The sequence below is a fragment of the Prunus avium genome, chromosome 3 (assembly GCF_965620075.1).
Source record: "Prunus avium chromosome 3, drPruAviu1.hap1.1, whole genome shotgun sequence".
Lineage (NCBI taxonomy): Eukaryota > Viridiplantae > Streptophyta > Magnoliopsida > Rosales > Rosaceae > Prunus > Prunus avium.
Window position 1 is genome coordinate 1,139,273 of NC_142286.1, and position 18,867 is coordinate 1,158,139.

General features: G+C 37.5%; 2 protein-coding genes across 2 annotated transcripts; one reads left to right on the forward strand and one right to left on the reverse strand.

Annotated features, from left to right (window-relative positions):
• Positions 1-850: 850 nt before the first annotated feature.
• Positions 851-3,107, forward strand: LOC110765078 (trans-cinnamate:CoA ligase, peroxisomal-like). The gene is made up of 2 exons (XM_021968130.2): positions 851-1,182; positions 1,305-3,107. The coding sequence occupies exons 1-2, from the start codon at positions 970-972 to the stop codon at positions 2,814-2,816; spliced, it is 1,725 nt and encodes a 574-aa protein (XP_021823822.2). The 5' UTR covers positions 851-969; the 3' UTR covers positions 2,817-3,107.
• A 3,008-nt stretch (positions 3,108-6,115) lies between these two features.
• On the reverse strand, positions 6,116-11,865 carry PAO4 (polyamine oxidase 4). The gene is made up of 10 exons (XM_021968169.2): positions 11,188-11,865; positions 10,940-11,055; positions 10,724-10,812; positions 9,609-9,722; positions 9,190-9,277; positions 9,011-9,096; positions 8,828-8,930; positions 7,582-7,679; positions 6,875-7,304; positions 6,116-6,700 (listed from the first exon to the last, which is right to left on the reverse strand). Exons 1-10 carry the CDS (start codon positions 11,237-11,239, stop codon positions 6,386-6,388), a joined length of 1,491 nt encoding a protein of 496 aa, XP_021823861.1. The 5' UTR covers positions 11,240-11,865; the 3' UTR covers positions 6,116-6,385.
• Positions 11,866-18,867: the final 7,002 nt, after the last annotated feature.

The window sequence follows — 18,867 nt, forward strand, 5'->3', positions numbered from 1 at the left end:
ATTAAATGTGTTTTTAAAAATACTTTACAAGGTTGTTATGTGTGAAAAAGAACTCAATTTATGTTGTTTTAGCAAAATCACTCAATTTAATTCGGTTTTAAAATAGCATCGGTGGTCCTTTGAAATGTGAGACTTGACCTGCAACCAAAGAAACATGATCTCAGGGGCAGGTGGTCCTTGAAATGTGAGATTTGACATGCAACGAAAGAAACATGATATCGTTACTCGTACTATGATCTTAGTTGCTGGGTTCATTTTTATTCCACATTATTTTAGTGCTTAGATACTTCCACTAAATAGCTTTTTAGTTTAGCGATATTTTTTTTTCTTAATATTAGAAGAGGTTTGAAATTCGAATATCCCTTTCACATAAAAAGAAAACCAACGATTCAAATATACAGAAAATAACCCTAAACATCTGATTAAACCCTATGTTAGAGAAACTGTACACTTTTAACCAAAAAATAATAATAATTCCCACACGAAAATTTCAAATTATGGTATAGTCTAAAGATTCTCGCCCACGCAACAGTAGTTTGTCTGTAGTGACACACATTTTGAGTGAAAAGGATTCCAGTCGAGTGGAGAAGTCAAGCAGCCCATGGGGGGTCATGGGTGGTGTGAAAACCCATTAGGTTACTGTCCCGGAAAAAATTTCTTTTTTCTTTTTTTTTAAAAAAGGTCAATAGTTTTCTTGCATTCAAACTTTTGTTAATTGTAATATCTTAGCAATTTCCACACAAGCATCGCGCAGCATCCACCATCATTTTCCATTCCCACCACCACCCACCCAAACAACATGGACCCTCGGAGCCTGCAATTCACTATAAATTGCTCCTTCCATACACTCTGAGTCTCACGTCTTTCGCACAACCAAATTATCCACCACTTCTCTCTCTCTCTCTCTCTCTCTCTCTCTCTCTCTGTGATAAAATTATCCAGACTTAGAGAAGAAGAAGCTTACCCAAAATGGCCTTTGAATCAATGAACATGCTTCCCAAATGTGAGGCTAACTATACAGCTCTCACCCCTACAACTTTTCTCAAGAGAGCTGCTGCCTTTTATGCTAACCGTACCTCAGTCATCTATGAAGGCACTCGCTTCACATGGGGCCAAACCTACGATCGTTGCTGCCGTCTCGCTTCCTCCCTTCTTTCTCTTAACATCGTCAAGCATGATGTTGTAAGTGTTCTTCCTTTTTCTCTTTTCCGAGTTGATGTTACCGTATTTAACAAATTTGGTGACCCTAGCATTGTTTTTTATTAATTCCCGAATATAAATTTAATTTGTTCTGCTTATTCCAGGTATCAGTGTTGGCTCCTAATGTTCCAGCAATGTATGAAATGCATTTCGCAGTGCCCATGGCCGGGGCTGTGCTTAACACCGTTAACACCCGCCTCGATGCCAAAAACATCGCCTCCATTCTCCGCCACTCGGGGGCCAAAGTCTTCTTCGTTGACTACCAGTTCGTCCCCCTGGCCCGCGAGGCCCTCAGGATCCTCATTTCCGGAGCTACTCATGAGCCATCCATGCCTTTGGTCATCGTGATCGACGACATCGACTCCCCCACAGGCATTCGGCTCGGCGAGTTGGAGTACGAGCAGCTCATCAAAAAGGGCAACCCCGGTTTTGTCTCTGTGGAGGTCGCCGACGAGTGGGACGCGGTGGCCTTGAACTACACCTCCGGAACGACGTCAGAACCCAAAGGCGTTGTGTACAGCCACAGAGGTGCTTACTTGAGCACTCTCAGCCTGGTCCTTGGTTGGGAAATGGGGAGTGAGCCTGTGTATTTATGGACACTTCCCATGTTCCATTGCAACGGCTGGACCTTCACATGGGGCGTTGCCGCACGTGGTGGCACCAATGTCTGCCTCCGCAACACCACCGCCTACGACATCTACCGCAACATTCACCGCCACAAGGTCACCCATATGTGCTGCGCCCCAATCATCTTCAACATCCTCCTCGACGCCAAACCGCACGAGCGCCGTGATCTCGCAGTGCCCGTCCAGATCCTCACAGGCGGAGCACCTCCGCCGGCCCCACTGCTCGAGAAAATCGAGCCGCTGGGATTCAAAGTGACCCACGCGTATGGCCTAACCGAGGCAACGGGACCTGCCTTGGTCTGCGAGTGGCAGGCCAAGTGGAACAAGCTGCCTCGGGACGACCAGGCAAAGCTCAAGGCAAGACAAGGCATAAGCATATTGACTCTTGCTGACGTGGACGTGAAGAACAAGGAAACAATGGAGAGTGTCCCCCATGACGGGAAGACCATGGGGGAGATTGTTTTGCGCGGGAGTAGTATCATGAAAGGGTACTACAAGGATAGTAAGGAGACCTTGAAGTCATTCCAGAACGGATGGTTCTGGACAGGAGACGTCGGGGTTGTGCACCCGGACGGCTACCTGGAGATAAAGGACAGGTCAAAAGACGTGATCATATCAGGAGGAGAGAACATTAGCAGTGTGGAAGTGGAGAACTTGTTACATGGGCACCCAAAGGTGATGGAGGCAGCAGTAGTTGCAATGCCTCACCCTCGATGGGGCGAAAGTCCATGTGCTTTTGTGGCTCTGAGAAGCAACGCTGAGGGCACCACTGAGTCTGAAATAATAGCGTATTGTCGGAAAAACTTGCCTCACTTTATGTTGCCCAAGAAGGTGGAGTTTCTGCCCCAACTTCCCAGGAACCCAACGGGCAAGGTTCTCAAAAATGAGTTGAGGGATCGGGCAAAGGGCTTCGTAGTGTCGGAAAATTCACAAACCGTCATGGATTCTGACTATCAAAATCAGCAGGTTCTGGCTTTGTCGCGTCTTTGAAAACTTTTATTTTAATTATTAATTTGAGTGTATTAAGGAACAATATATATTTAGAATAAAATTTGTACAGTGGGTTTAAAAAAAAATTGATGAGGGCAGAGTGGTTGTCTTCCTTTTTTTTTTTTCCTCTTTTTGAGCTAAGTCTTCTTATTTAATCACAACTTGTTTTATTCTGTCTTAGATTAAGTTAAGACGTCAATTTATATACTTAGTCAACCATTTGCTCTCTAATTTAATTCTTAGTCATTTAGTATCAATCAATGATATACATGTTGCCTACAGTCCAGTCATATGCTTCATCTGCAAGTAGCTTTTTGGTTAACTTTCCCAACACTTATTACATGCACGAATTAAAAACAAAATGCGTTATGGCAACTTGGCTAGTTAGAGAATGTGCTCCCTATTTTACATCTGAGTTCAAATCCCCTTTTTCATAGTTTAAATTAAATTAAAGTAGAATATCATTTATATATATATAATTAACAAAATGCAATTGTGATTATGAAGAGAGAAGAGAAACAAAATACGATTAATGTATTTCCATATGCAAAACTCACTATTGTAATCCGTTAATATTTTCGTACAAAAAAGGATGTGTCGTTTTCTAGCTCTTTTCCGAGTGTGATGATATCAAAGTACACAAGTTAAGTTGGGAGAAGGAATTCGTACCAAACACAAAAAATATCTATCCGCATTATTCACATGGATGGACCCATTTTTATGTACTATATATATTTATTTTACTTTGTGGTCAATGACCTATCTATTATTCATTGCAATGAGATTGCCGTATTTGGTTCATAAAATAAAGAAATTAAATTTGCACAAAAAACAACTCGATAAAGGCTGCAAATAAAATTGCAACGCGGGAAAGGAGCAAAAGGAAAGCAGAAAAAGGCAGGACAAATGATCGAGCGAAAGAAGATAGCAGAATGATGAGCATCCACGATTCATCCCATCCCACTAACACTGAGGCCATGAGAATGTGAAGTGGTTGTGAACCGATAACAATTTGGGGTTCAATTGCTATTAGGATGGGCCATGAGCTATAAAAAATATATATCCCTTTCATTAAACAAACAGAGAAAATCAATATTGTATCTTTTATTTCTCTTTCACAAACTTTTTTTCTTCAATAGATAAGGTTGCATCTGCTGGTAAAACCCCTTTAACTAAATGTTTTAGAAGTTTAAAACAATTTAAACGTTCTGGAAACTTCTCAATTAAAAAAAAATAAAAATAGAGTGGGCAAAGATTTGACTAAACTGCATGTGGAGGGTGGCAAGTGTAGTTTATTCATAGGATTTGGATCCTCTCATAATTTTTCATAATTTTGTAGGAGAAATTATACAAATCACTTGGTCCCGTCAAAAACTTAAAAACATTACCGCACTCATCTCCCAAATTAAAAAATAAGGAATGTTTTAATAAGGAAGACAAATACAATCTTGTGAATCGTTCAAACTGATCAGATTGCTAAATGATTTCCGATTGAAGTTCTGTAAGAATGATCCTTGAATTGTGACCTAATTAATAAATTAACAGTATAGATCATGAGATTACATTGTCGATTGTGTCCAAATGAGTAGTTTAGTGTCATACTAATTTACTAAACGATTAGCGTTTGAGCACTATTGATTAGTTTGTTACCTTGGTGAAAGGTTGAATGTTGTTAGAATGTTAGGGCTCGTTTGATACACAGGACTGTCTTGACATGGACTATGCTTAGGGACTGTCTTGGCTTGGCTTGGCTTGGTCTAAGTTGGATAACACTTATCCTGCGTTTGGTGTACGCTTGGACTAGGACTAGGACTAGATTTTTTTTTTTCTTCAAAACTATCTATGTATATGTATATATGTATAAATACATGTATTATGTATGTGTACATATGTATTTTATAATATATGTGACATGTATGTGTATATACATGTATATGTGTATATACATGTGTATATATATATATATATATATATATATATATATATATATGTATATTATAAATAATATGAACATATGTATGTATATATATATGTACACATACATGTATATACATGTATATATATATATTATAAAATACATATATATATATATATGTATGTATTATACTCATGTATATATGTATATTATATATATATATAATATATACATACATGATACATATATAATATATGTGTATATAGGTGTATATATGTATATTATAATATATACATGGGTATAATACATACATACATATATATATACATGTATATACATGTATATATGTATATTACAATATATATAATACATATATAATGTATATGTGTGTATATGTGTGTATATGTATACTATAATACATACATGGGTATAATATATATACACATATATGTATATATACGTGTATAATGTATATATACGTGTATATATATATATGTATTATAATATATAATATATAATATATATGTATATATGTGTATGTATATATATATATACATATATACATATATGATATATTTATGTGTATATACATGTATATATGTACATTATAGTATATGTGTAAGTAAGTTTAATAATAATAATATATGTTATTAATTTTACAATATAATATATGCATTTTATACATTAGTGAGCATTGGGACTAACTAATCCTCCCTTTTCACATGGGATTAGTAGTCCCCTCCTAAGGAGGTGTTTTTGGGGGGCCCGGTATTAGCAATCCCATCTAAGACTAGGATTAGATAAAACAAACATGGTACTAAATTTAGTCCAAGCCAGTCCAAGCCAATCCTGTATACCAAACGAGCCCTTAGAGATTTAGAAATTAGGATGGTGACTGCAATGTTGGTTTTCTATGTGCTTGAAATTAATGTGATGAATTTTTTTCAACTTTCAAGTTTAAAGTTGTGATGTTTCATTTCACATGAAAGTAAGAGCATTGGTCCTAATAGTTTGGTTTCTCGAAATGATTTAAATCAAACCAAATCAAACTGCACCACTTAAATTGATTTGGCTGCAACTTAGCAATGAATGTAGGGAGATTTTGAATGGGGCCACCGCCAAAGTGAGAGTGACCACTGCCGGCAACAACTATTTGTCCATAGGACATAAACCAAACTACAATTAGCACCACATACATTCTAGTGGCCCTAGTGTCTAATGTCTTCTTCCCCCTACTGTGGTACGATACCTTCGTTTCAGATTTAGCTTCCACGATGTAGGATGGGAATCCATGATGCTAGTTTTCACAAGCTTAACCTATGTTAAGAGGTCTTGACCCCAAAAACCTATGTTAAAAAAACATGAGATCGATATAATTTAAATATAATCAGAATTCAATAATCCCATTATAAATTGATTCGAACTTGGAATATATCAATTCACCTCAAATCCGATTTGTTTACAGGCCTAGCAATGGTACATTGAGGGAAATCAGGGCTTCAAACTACCAACGTTTTACCATGTTAATTTTGGGGCCTACTGTTAGAAAGCCCGTCTGTGTTTTGCAATTTGGGAAGAAATGTTAGACAGAATTAGACCAACAATGGTAAAGCCTTATTAATATTATTTTTCTTGATGTATAAAAAAAAATGGTTCACATCCTTGAGATTTGCAGGGGAACTGTTGCTTCGAGGACTTCATCAGTAATGTAAGCATGCTGAAGCCTTTCCAGTCTACCAAATTTATTTAGGAGATGTCTCTGACAGTCCTCAGCAGCTATAACTCCAGCTGAGTAAGCTCCATGCACAGATCCTTGGTGGTCCATGCTAACAGCTTCACCTCCAAAGAAAAGACTGCCCAAAGGTGCTCGAAGCCTATCATATATATCTCCAGGCTTTCCAACCAAATCCAACGAGTAGCATCCAAGAGAATTCAGGTCTGTTCCCCAACGTGATACAAGATATTGAACCTGTTACAGACAAACCAATCAAAGGTAAGTCGACAATATTCGTATCAATATCAACTACAGAACACCTACATTGAGAAGAGATTTTGTCCCATTTCTGATAGTTAGATATGACAAAATTTCCAAGAACAACTAATACATAGATTGACCAAAACTGGCTGAAACTAATGAACTTACTGGATCAGTTGCATCAGGTAACATCTTCTTAAGCTGCAACATAACAAAACTAACTGCACCATCATCAGTTAATTTTTCAAGGTCGTATGCAAACCTTCCAGCAGCCATATAGACAAGGACCGGATGGCCTGTGGTCTTATGAAGATTGAGAAAATAACCACATGCATAAGAAGTTGGTGCAACAACGCCTAAGAGCTCTACATTTGGCCAGAAAACTGTTTCAAATCGCAAGGCAATTTTGTTTTCATTGCCCACCCCAAGATCTGAAATTGCATCAACCTTCCACTCAGGCAACTTTGGTTCGAACTCAATCATCTTGGCTTTAAGAATCCCATGGGGTACTGTTATTATAGCTGAATCAGCAACGAAGTTTCTTCCGTCTTCAATTGTGACCATCATCTTGTTATGCCCATTTAATATCTTTGTAACCCTGCTTATAATCACAAAAATTAAAGCTTGTCAAAGACTGAAGAAACTAATTCTAAAATTTAACAAAAGGTGGCAGGAAGGGCATTAAGAAACATAACTAAGAAATTCATAGCAAAGAAGATGCGAGTTCCGATTTAGTATGTCTTTCACCTTATCAAAAGGTATATATGTCGCTACCCCAAAGGCATTATGTCAATTTTTTTGTTTGTATAACTCACAATGCACCCAACACCGACTGAAGTAAACACATTTTTCTGGTATGGTACAAGCACGCATACCTGTGATTCAAGCGTACATCAATATCTTTTGCAAGAGCCTTTATTATTGGGTCATAGCCTTGCACCATAAGTCCATGGCCACCAGAAAGAACATGCTCCTGTATAACAAGGACCCTCAACTGTGTAAGCCTTCATCCAAAGATAACTAAAAATTACCTCGACTAAAAATGCATCCAACCAGTAATTACCTGCCTAACACAAAAATTCCCACAGACATATGGCTATATATCAAGATAAAATCAAAAAGATTCGCTCTCTTAATGAGCCACAGACATACAGCTACTGATCCATGCATCACACTAGTAGATAATGTTGGCAGTAAAAGACTGAATGAGCCACAAAGGCCAGGAAAGAATTTGTGGCAAACTGGAGTATGGTTTTAGCATTTCGACTTGCTCCTTGGTTCAAAATATTCAAGCCATTGAAACCAGAACATGACATGATTTATAAATTTAAATTATAGACATGCTTCCCAATGTGCAGTGCAATACCATTGGGGATCAGAATTCGACATCAAATCTAGAAGCACGTTCTGGGAGAACAAAACAGACACTCAATTCCCAAAATGAAGTCTTAAAGAAGCTAACAATTTTGCATTATAGTTTAATGACTTTTGTGTTTTTAAAGGGTCGATATTTCTGAAGTAAGATCAACTCACTAGTCTTTTTAATTGATTATCAGTGTATCTTGGGCACTTTGCTTGCTCTAAAACTAGTTCAGCTTCCTGGGTAGAAACTGTTTATTATTTAAATAAAGCAATCATTCCCACCTCACCCTGGTCATGTAAAGCTTTAAACAAAGAAAAGAAAAGAAAAGAAAAGATGAGTTAAAGTGAGTTTTGATTTTAGTTGGATTCATTTAAACTTGGATAAAGCCACTCTATGCCAAGTAGGTCACTAGCAAATTGTTATGGAGATCCAAGTACCAGTGAAATCAATCCTATGGAGATCAAGAAGGAGAGGGTTTAGAAAATCCACGTTCTTTGCATGAATGGTGGGGAACTCAAGAGCTGATAATGATATAAACATATAAACTATCAGATTTTCAAAAGACGAACAGCTAGGTGAGGGGTAATCATACTGTTCCAAATACATGCACTGTAACTCTGATTATTCATCAAGTACAATTCATTCACCATTAGAGAACTCTTTCCCAAGGTATTTACTAAAACTGCACTCTTTCCCATGGAATCAATTGTAAGGAGGCCAGCCCACCAAGAGTAATTAGAAAAGTTTAGATATTGAACCTGATCCCAGTTTTTTAGCGATATCACATCTGCGTCTGCAGCGAACCACGCTTCCATTCGACATATGTACCATTGTAACACTTCGTGAGCAAGTCCGTTTTGTCTACAGAAGACAGAAGTAAAGTCAGTAAAAATGAAACATACTGCAATAAAATGTGTCCTAATTTAATTTATTTCCAATACCTTAATTCTGGATGCCTATCCATCACAATAGAAATTGCTTGAGAGACAGACATGTCATCAGTATTCTCATTCCGTACTTTCTCGGTCTAGAGAAATTAAACAAGAGTAGTTTGCAGATTTCAGCAGTGTTGGATTCATAATTACAAAAAAACACGCAGAATTCAGTTGAAAGATTCTACCTCTTTGAGAATTTGCTTGAAAGTATCACCAACTTCAATGACCATCTCTTGAGGAACTTGGCGGCCATCCATATCAAAAAGTGCATAGCTGAAAGGGAATCCAGATATTCAAGACAATACTTCAGACTGAATATACAAGCTATGTTGAATGTACAAGTAACTGCATTAAGAATCAAAATATCATTGCTGCACGTGCTGGAAGACAAAATTTTGAAGTATGCAAAAGGTAAGCCACGAATTCAATTTTTTCTAGAGTCTTATAGATGAAAATTTCAACAACAAAAAATAATTGAAAAATAAAAATAAAATAAAACTTCATGGTCTTCTGTGAATGTACCAATCTCACTTCTAAATCCATAAATTAATTCATTTAGATCAATTTGATAATTAATTCGTTAACACAGCAAGGATGTAATTACCTTTCCAAATCATGATCATACAATACAGAGTCGTCACCACTCGTACGGTATAAAGTAAGTCCTAGACGGCGTATCAGTGGAGCCAAGGGATTCTCATTGCAAACACCATGTAGCCTGAAATAAAATTGAAGAGAGTATTAGACTGTTAGTTAATAAAGCCATCAATTCTTCTTTGGTTCTTCAAATGCAACGCACGGCTACAACAGAGAGAGAGAGAGAGAGAGAGAGAAAACAAAAATAAAACATTATTGCATTGCATTTGGCTATGTAAATACAAGCATCCCTCATCTCAACTCAGCTAGCATGAAGGTACAAAATATGACAAAGATGCAGGCTAATGAGTGTCTTGCTGCCAGGATTTATTTTCTTTATGAAATCTTCAATAAACGACATCTAGTCAGGATCAGAGTAGAAATATTTCACATGCTAAGGCCATACAACATCCCAGTCACATCATCAATGTCATTTCATTTTCTGTGACATCTAGAAATTTATTGCTTTATTGCCCTTGCGATTACTTGGGTGCGCACATGCAGATTTGTGCACGCATTTACACGGCAAACACTAAAGATTTTGCACACAACGGATTCATACTTGTGAATGCACAGAATCCTATCTTATGGGTGGCCCAGCAAGCAAATATGCATTTTTCTACATACTTTCGTATACAAGTGGCTAGAGAAAGAAAGGCTTCTGTGTTTGTTTTGTCCGCAAAGACAAAAGAACTATGGCAAGCACAAGGCAGAACAGGGAAGAGGGAATGCCAATAGTAACAAGACTCTCATTGTTGAAAACAGTAAACTCGGCAAGGGTGACCAACATCTATGGAGAATCCACAAAACTCTTTTTGACTAAAATTTTCATGTTTGTAAGATTCTCTGTAATGCAACAGTGGATAATTTTAATCAGGCAGTAGAGAGAATTGGAAACAAAACAGATAGAGCAAGCAAATTAAACAACAAAACACATTAATAGTGCCACATGAACCAAAGCACTGCCTATGGGCAATTTTTTCATTGACATGTACAGCTATATACCCAACCAATTTTGTAAAAGCAGAGGAAAATTGTAAAGAGGTGTCCTGCATTCCCAAAATTTACGAGCAATGAAGTTACCATGATGCTCCCATATCTACTGGACAACCAAATGAGTAGTCAGTATGAATCCGGCCACCAAGTCTGTCTCGTGATTCCAGCAAGATAACCTGACAAAATAATGACAGTAAAGCTAAGCCATTGTTGAAATCAAGCAAGATACAATTTTTTCCAAGACCCATCATGAGTTTAAACATCCTCAGATATATATAATACTAATAATTGCAAATCACTGACCTTAAAAGATGCATCATGGAGAACACGTGCAGCTGCAATCCCTGATATACCACCACCAATGACAATAACAGAAGGGCAAGCATTGTGCTGCCTCCCAATGTGAGACGAAATAGAGCCTGGTCAACACAAACATAGAGTTTTCAGACCAAAAAGAACAAGCTTGCCAAAAAAGAACAAGAACCCAAAATGTCAAAAGCAACTTCAAATTAAGAGAGACAGAGATTGGTGGAGAATATAAGAAAACATACCTTCCAGAAAATCAGTAGAGAAAAAATCTTTTGGGTCCATTGGGATTGGCATGAAATGGGAAACTTGAATGGAATGATTAAATGAAATCCAATGGCAAAGGAATTTGATTTTGGTTATTATTTTTCAAGGGAAGGGTGTATAGGAATCTTGGAAACTAACTGGAAAGAATGATAAAGAATGAAGATGAGAAGGAAGGCAATGATGCGGCTGAGATTGGGAGAAGAACAAGAACAACGCAGCTTCTCAAACCAGCTCATGACATTTATCATGTCACATATGCTCACACCAAATCCCCACCCCAATTTAAAGCACTTGAATTTCACCAACAAAGAAGAAGAAGAGGAAGAATCGTCTGTCTAATATGGTAAGTTGATTGCGCAGATGGGTCTCTCTCTCTCTCTCTATCTCTCTCTCTCTCCCTCTCTCCCTCTCTCCCTTGTATTATAAGCATATGGCATAAAATTATACAAGGAAGGATCGATGCCACCAGGACCAGCTAATATAGCATATCCTGCGTTTTCCCTTTTCTGTCGACAGACGATGAACACGACAGAAGAAGACCACCCAAATTGCCAATTGCCATGGCCAATGGGCAATTAGGATATATACGGGTGTCTCAAGCTCAGATCCAGCAGTGTCCCAAGTTGGACCCAAATTGTTCAAAGCCTATCCAGTGGCTGCGGATTGTTACTTGTTAATAATTCTTTTATTTATATTGTAATTACTTTTTTTGGCGGTTTTTGAATTATAATTGAACGGCCACTCAACGTATATGCCTCCACGTCAACCTCATTAATCATGGATCAATATTCGCCAAGCCGCCATTATCTTTTTTCCTTTTTTATTATTTTTGGTAAGCAAAGGCAAGCCGCCTTTAATTTTCATCATTCATCAACTATTGAATTCCGTAGACTTGCATTAGACTAGTTTTAGACTACTTTATCGAGGTTGTGTATCCGTTTCTTGCATTCAAAGTTTAAACATCGTTTATAAAGTACCCACTAGTGTAGTAATGTAGAGTAATTGCTCCCTCAGGTAAGGTTATGGTTTCGAGTCCTAGCATCCGTGTTATGGGTATCATTGAATTCCTCCTAAGTACATTTTTTGTCGCCGTAACTTCACTTTCGTTGCCACCGTTCAATTTTATAAATTTGAACTTTGCGTTTTCTTTGGGTATCAATCATAAAACAATTTCTTTTCTTTCCTTTTTTTCTACCTAATGGTAACCGTACTTTATGCCAATTCCAAAACAATTTCTAATTTCGCTAGGAAATGCTAATCACATAATACTTTATAATGGAAGTTATATTGTAATAAAAGAAATGAAATAAATACATTTCCAAACCATGAGAAAACTATACCAAACAAGCAAAGATTTTATTTTTCCTCCATTCATGAGATAGTGCAATTTTATACATTTTTCCAAGGTTGTGCTTACCAAACACAATACATTGGTAGCATTTAGCAAACGTGGCATATTCTGAGTCGTTGATGGTTGACCATTCAAGGTCTGGTACTTTGACGTATGCTGACCCCTTTTGGGAATACTAACGTCAATGGTGTGCCTCTAATTTAGTTCACGCCTCTAGGCCTTTGGGCGGGTGCATGACAACATCGCGCATGTTGCATTTGTGACTCGAGGGGTGTGAAGGACGAGAAAAACTTAGTTGTAACGAGGATAACACTGTTTTGTTATTTCAGATCAATAATGTTATGTCACGTGAAAGTGCAATCATATCTGGTTCTTATGGCACCTCACATATTTTGATCTCAAGTAAGGTGATTCACAATATGACTCATCTTGACCTTTGTTCCTAATTGGGTTCAACTAATGGGTTCTCTAGTGATTTCTGCCCTCAAATGTGGGCTTTCTCCCTTGAGGAATTGTTTTGTACTCATGTAGTCCTCCCTAGTAGGATTGGGTATCAACAAAATACCAGAAATCTTCATTTTAGTCCATTAGATGTGTGGGAATGTCCTAAGTTATTAGTGTTAATTTATTAATATATAAACTAATTTTAGCAATTGTTGTTTATCCCCAAATTTGCTAGCCCTTGGAAATAGAGATATTTAATTATACACCCATTTTTAGCACTAGTGATAAAGATAAACCCTACACCATTTAATTTCTCTAAACAAACCAAAAAATGACAGCTGACCCTATTGAATTTAATTTTTAGGGTTAATTACTGTAGACGTCCTTGAATTATGGCCCCAGTTGCAATTGGGTCCGTTAAATTTTGTGGCAATTTAGTCCTTTAAGTTGCAATAAGTTGCAATTAGGTCCTGCCGTAACTGAATCTGTCGAAATTGACCATGTGAGTGTCACGTGCTCTTGTTGTGAGGGGTATATTGGAGTTTTCAAGATGGTCAGCTCTGTGTCCTGTTGTAAACCTCATGATGGCCAGCTTCATTTGCAGATCGGATGGTGCGCAACCTCATAGTAAACATTGATTTGCAGATTGAAAGTTAATTTTGACGATGCCTGGAGTCCTGGTTCCTGTGCTGGTGGTATTGGAGTGGTTATCCGTGATGAAGAGGTAGACTCTGTTGTTGGTTTCTTCCGGGGTTTGGTCAATTTTTTTATGGTGTTTCGGTGCTCAGTGTATTTGATTGGACATAGAATACTAGAGTCCATTTTCAAGTCCAAGATTTGTTCTTTTTTCAGTGGTGGTACGGGAAGGCTCTTTGATTCTCTCTCTCTATCTTCGCATCGGAAGGAAAAAGAATCAGAGACCCCACAAAGGGAGGCAGAGAATAAAGAGGACCAGTAAGCAGGAAGACTAAAAAACAAGCAGCGAACAGGGAAAAAGGCAAGAGGAAAGAGAAAACGAGAAAGTAAGTTTCAGAGGGGAAGAATGATGTTAAAAGAGTGGGTGAGGAAGGAGGGTCTTAAAGGAGGAAGCAGAAAAGCATAAATGGTAAGTGAGTTAAGTTGCCCAGCCAATTCACTCCTGATTGTAAAAGTATCAAAGCAGGCAAGTTTTTGTTCGATTTCTACAGTTTTTGATACCTGAGGGGGCTTAATCAGGAAACTCTGATCAAATCCCAGCAAAGTGTTGAAGAATAATCAAACAAGAATATAGCGCGAGAGAGAGTCAAGAGGGAGGTATATTGGAGTTTTCACGATGGTCATCTCTGTGTCATGTTGTAAACCTCACGATGGCCAGCTTCATTTGCAGATCGGATGGTGCGCAACCTCATAGTAAACATTGATTTGCAGATTGAAAGTTAATTTTGACGATGCCTGGAGTCCGGGTTCCTGTGCTGGTGGTATTGGAGTGGTTATCCGTGATTTAAATAGAGTTTGGTGTGGGGGCCTCTTCTCCCCTGTCATCTGCGATTCAGCCCTTGTTGCGGAAGCTGCTGCTGGCCTTTGTGCAATTACCTTTGCAAAAGAAAGGGGAATGGGGAAGATTATTTTAGAATCTGATTGCAAGGTGGTAATTGTTGCTTTGCGTGGAAGGATTGGCAACAACTCTTGGGTCATCGCGCCAATTATTGATGAAATTCATAATCTGACTTTGTGTTTGGATGATGTGGCCTGGAATTGGGTGCCTAGATGTGCAATCGAGCAGCTCATGCAGCAGCTTCGATTGGTTTGAGAGCTACGGAACTGAAAAGTTGGGTCACCAGACCACCATTGTCTCTTGTTGGAGTTGGGAGGTGGGGGTTGGGTGTTATAGATGAAGATTGAGATGGGTTTAGGAGGTGGAGGTTGGGTTGCGAGAGAGAGGGAGAGACAGAGCCAAAGAGAGATGGATTCTTTTTTCTTTTTTTTTTTTTTTTTTTTTTTAAAGTTTATTTTTTTAATTTATTTATTTTTTCACTTTTTTCAGTTTTTCTCTTCAGACTCAAAAGGACGCTTTTACCCCTCATTTTGACGGACAAATTGACAGAGTTGGACGGCAGGACCTAATTGCAACTTATTGCAACTTAAAGGACTAAATTGCCACAAAATTTAGTTCACGGACCCAACTGCAACTGGGGCCATAGCTCAAGGACGTCTACAGTAATTAACCCTAATTTTTATTATTAAATTACTTTGATGCCCTATTGAAGGGTTTTTAAGTCTAATGGTCCCTGAACTTTAACACGATTCGCATTTTGGTCCTTAAATTTCCAAAATCGTTCCCGTGGTCCTTCAACTTCACTTTCATTAGGACAAATGGTTCAACCTTCAATTTTGCTATCTTTTTTGTTAAATGTAGGGACACAATGGTATTTTTGTATTATTTTTAATTTATGCACCCATTTTCTTCTTCTTCTCCCCTAAACTGTACATTATTCCTCCATATAACCCAAGCCAACCCAAATCTTTCTCAAACTCCACCATGTCCAAAATTTCCAGAAGTCACAAATAATAACTCAATAAAATAAAAATTATAAAAAGCATATATAGTGTGTGGGTGATGAAAGATGAGTGATTGAAAAGGAAAAGAGGAATTTGGGGTGTGTGGGTGATGATGGAGAAGGATTGATTGAAGAGAGAGAGGGGACGGAGGAGAGAGAAGGTGTTGAAGAGAGAGGAGAAAATGGGTGCGAAAAATATTTGTAAAATTTTAAATTGAAACTTAAATTGGTTTCCATATGTTAGTATTTTATTGGATGGGGATACTAATGTGGGATGCTGACTATGGAATCCCTGTGACATGGAAGTTTTTCTCCCAAGAGTGAAGCAATTTCCAATTTTGACCCTTAATAGTACACCATGTGCCATGCACATGCTCAAATTTAACAGAAAAAGTTAATAAAATTGACGCATGACCATTTGTCCTAACGAAACGAAAGTTGAAGGACTAAGGGAACAATTTTGAAAATTGAATGACCAAAATACGAATCGGGTCAAAGTTTAGGGACCATTGAACCTAAAAACCCCCTATTGAATGTTTTGGGTTTTTTTATGAGGTTTTGGGGTTGGGATTGTTGTAAGAAATTTATGGCAGTTTTGTAATTTATAGGAAGTTCGAAGCCTCTTTGTTATGCTGTAAATGAGCTTTGGTTGTGTTTTTAAAGTCCATTTCATGTATGGTTTTTTTTATAATAATTTGGGCCCCTATATTGGGTAATACATTGCGTCCATTTCATGTGAATTTCCCTTGGAAATAAGTCAAGAGATTATATTAATTATGAGTGTGGCACTATTAACAGTAAAAACTCTAATATAGTAAAATAGAGAAGAAAAAAAAAACTTGCACACCAAGCAAGCAAGGACGGATGGGACAAAACGAAATCGCTTGACCTTGTGACCGTATGAAGTCCTCCATGTAGGGCTCGTCAATGGGTCGGGCCGGGCCGGGCTAAGCCCAACGGGCCTGGCCAAAATGGGCTAAAAAATAATAAGTGTAAAAAAAAAAAAAAAAATTAAGGATGGTATGAATAAATATGCAAATGTTTGGTGATGTGTTAAAGAAAAGTATGATTATATTTGGTGGTATAATTATGTTTGGTGATATGATATGTTGTTTGCCTTATTATATATATATAATTGTTGTATTAATAAATGACACAAATTAATGTGCTAATCATCCAATTATAAACTAAGAATGAGTAGAATTCAATGGAAAGAAACATAATTTTTATAACAAGTAACACACACACAAAAATTAAAGAGGGGGATTTGTCATTCAAGTGATGTAATCCTAATCCTAAACCCTTATTTATACATAATTATATATGTATGCGGGCCTAACGGGCCGGGCTTTTGTGGGCAGGCCGGGCTTCAAACACCCAAGCCCAAGTCCGGCCCAAGTCCAAGCGGGCCGGGCCCTCTCAAAGCCCATAACGGGTCGGGCTGGCCTTTTTTTCAATGGGCCGGACGGGCCCCCAGGCCAAATGATGAGGCCTACCTCCATGTAAGCTTTGATCTTTGACCCCTTGGTAGGTGTTGCTTGCCAACTGTTTGTTGAAATAACCCAAAGAGGAGACGTTGAATTTGAGACTGAGTTATAATTATTTTTTTTATCATAGCTGGCGGCACATGGACATGAAAATTTACTAAAGAGCGAGAGAGTTCCACTGTTATAAGGAATTTGGAGTAATGAATCACTGAATTTTTTTTTCCCAAAGTTTGGGAAGGAAAAGCTCAACATTTGTTGTTGGTTAGCTTAGCTTCCAAGATTTTAATATTGTCTAACTGGTTTTTGTCAGGCCTCTACACTGTCATATTCAAAGAACAGATTATTCTATTGCAGTCTATTCATTATAGCTTCATTGATCTGTGGTGCATCCGTTATAAAGGATTATAAAGAAGTATCGTCTAAAAGAATTTGGGAACTTTTACATGTTGACATCTTAGGGTAAAAATCCTGGAGCCGTTACCGAAGCCAAGAAACTGACCAATAATTAAATAATTATGAATTAAGTGGGGAATTGGCCATCATGAGTTCTTTTCCATGCCTAAAGTATAATAAGGCCTTCTCCAACCCATGAGGGGCTAAACCCAAATTTTCCCCCTTCAAAAAGTAACTATTTGGATTTTGTCTGGACTCAAATCGTTTTTTCTCCCAACCCTCCGAACTCAAATTTTAAGTCTACAACTTTATTAAATTGTTTAAGAATGGTTTAAGTCTAATTTTTTTTTTTAATGGAAAACTTTTCTTTATTTAATCTTTTTAAATAACGCCATAATTCAATTTTTTGAACAATTTGACCTAAAAAAAATTGAAATTCCATAAATTTAATTTTTTTTTCCAAAAATAAACACACAAGATAATTGAAACACAAAAGGAGAATTGAAACAATTGTCGACCTCATTCACCATCTCCAAAGCTCATCCAAAGTTGATTGATCAAATCATGTTGGAGACTCTGATGCACATGTGGAGATCGAACTCTATTATGACGAATTATGTAATCAGAGAGAGTCTGCCTATCTTGGTTGTACTCGTATGTAATGCTTGGCTCCAGCTCATATTGTCTTGCTCTGGCCCTCCTGGATCGTTGTGGACATGAGATTGCGATGGCGATCTTCCCTCTCACGGTTAATTGAGAAATAGAAAAAATGTTTTTGGTAGATTAATTGAGAAATGGGTGAGTATTTATAGAGTTTAGAGTGAGTTTTGGGGTTGGATCTGATTTGGATTAATTTAAAATATTATTTTGACTGTTGGATTTAAATTTCAGCCGTTGAATCTTTTTTTTTTTAATGTTAAAATAGCTTAGATTTAATCTAGATCGTTGATTTAAAGTTACTATTAAAATTATTATTTTTTTAAAAGGAAATTTGAATTGAACGGTCACTTTAAGCTGTAATAAAGCTAGCAGCGTGGGCCAGTCTTTTTTTAAAAGTTACTATTAGATTTTTTTTTTAAATTAAAAAAAAAGATATTTGAATTGCAACCGCCACTTGACCAGGAGCAGACACGTGGACTGGGCCAGCAGACAAAGCCACCAACGCTGGCCCCATCGCAGGCCCCATTGTCTTTTCTAATGCACATAGGTTGTGCCATATGTTGGTGGGCTCCACTGAATAGTTTTGGGTCCAGGCAATACTTAGACTGGTATTCGGGTAAATTTTTAGCCCCTTCACTTTCTTGGGTTAGGAGAGGTTTTAAGGCAATAATTAGGATATTTTAGGTTTAGCCTCTTGGGTTGGAGGACTTACATATTTCTCTAGTACAAACGCAAATAAATATAAAACAAATTGAAGTAGACAGACAAACGCATTAGTTATGAAGC

What these genes read in the sequence shown, in the direction of transcription:
- LOC110765078 (XM_021968130.2), top strand. Translation starts at nt 970, where the DNA reads ATGGCCTTTGAATCAATGAACATGCTTCCCAAATGTGAGGCTAACTAT. An exon ending in ACATCGTCAAGCATGATGTT is followed by an intron (nt 1,183 to 1,304) that starts GTAAGTGTTCTT and finishes TGCTTATTCCAG; the next exon opens with GTATCAGTGTTGGCTCCTAA.
- PAO4 (XM_021968169.2), bottom strand. Translation starts at nt 11,239, where the DNA reads ATGCCAATCCCAATGGACCCAAAAGATTTTTTCTCTACTGATTTTCTG. An exon ending in TATGATCATGATTTGGAAAG is followed by an intron (nt 9,278 to 9,608) that starts GTAATTACATCC and finishes ATTCCCTTTCAG; the next exon opens with CTATGCACTTTTTGATATGG. An exon ending in TCAAGCAAATTCTCAAAGAG is followed by an intron (nt 9,097 to 9,189) that starts GTAGAATCTTTC and finishes TAATTTCTCTAG; the next exon opens with ACCGAGAAAGTACGGAATGA.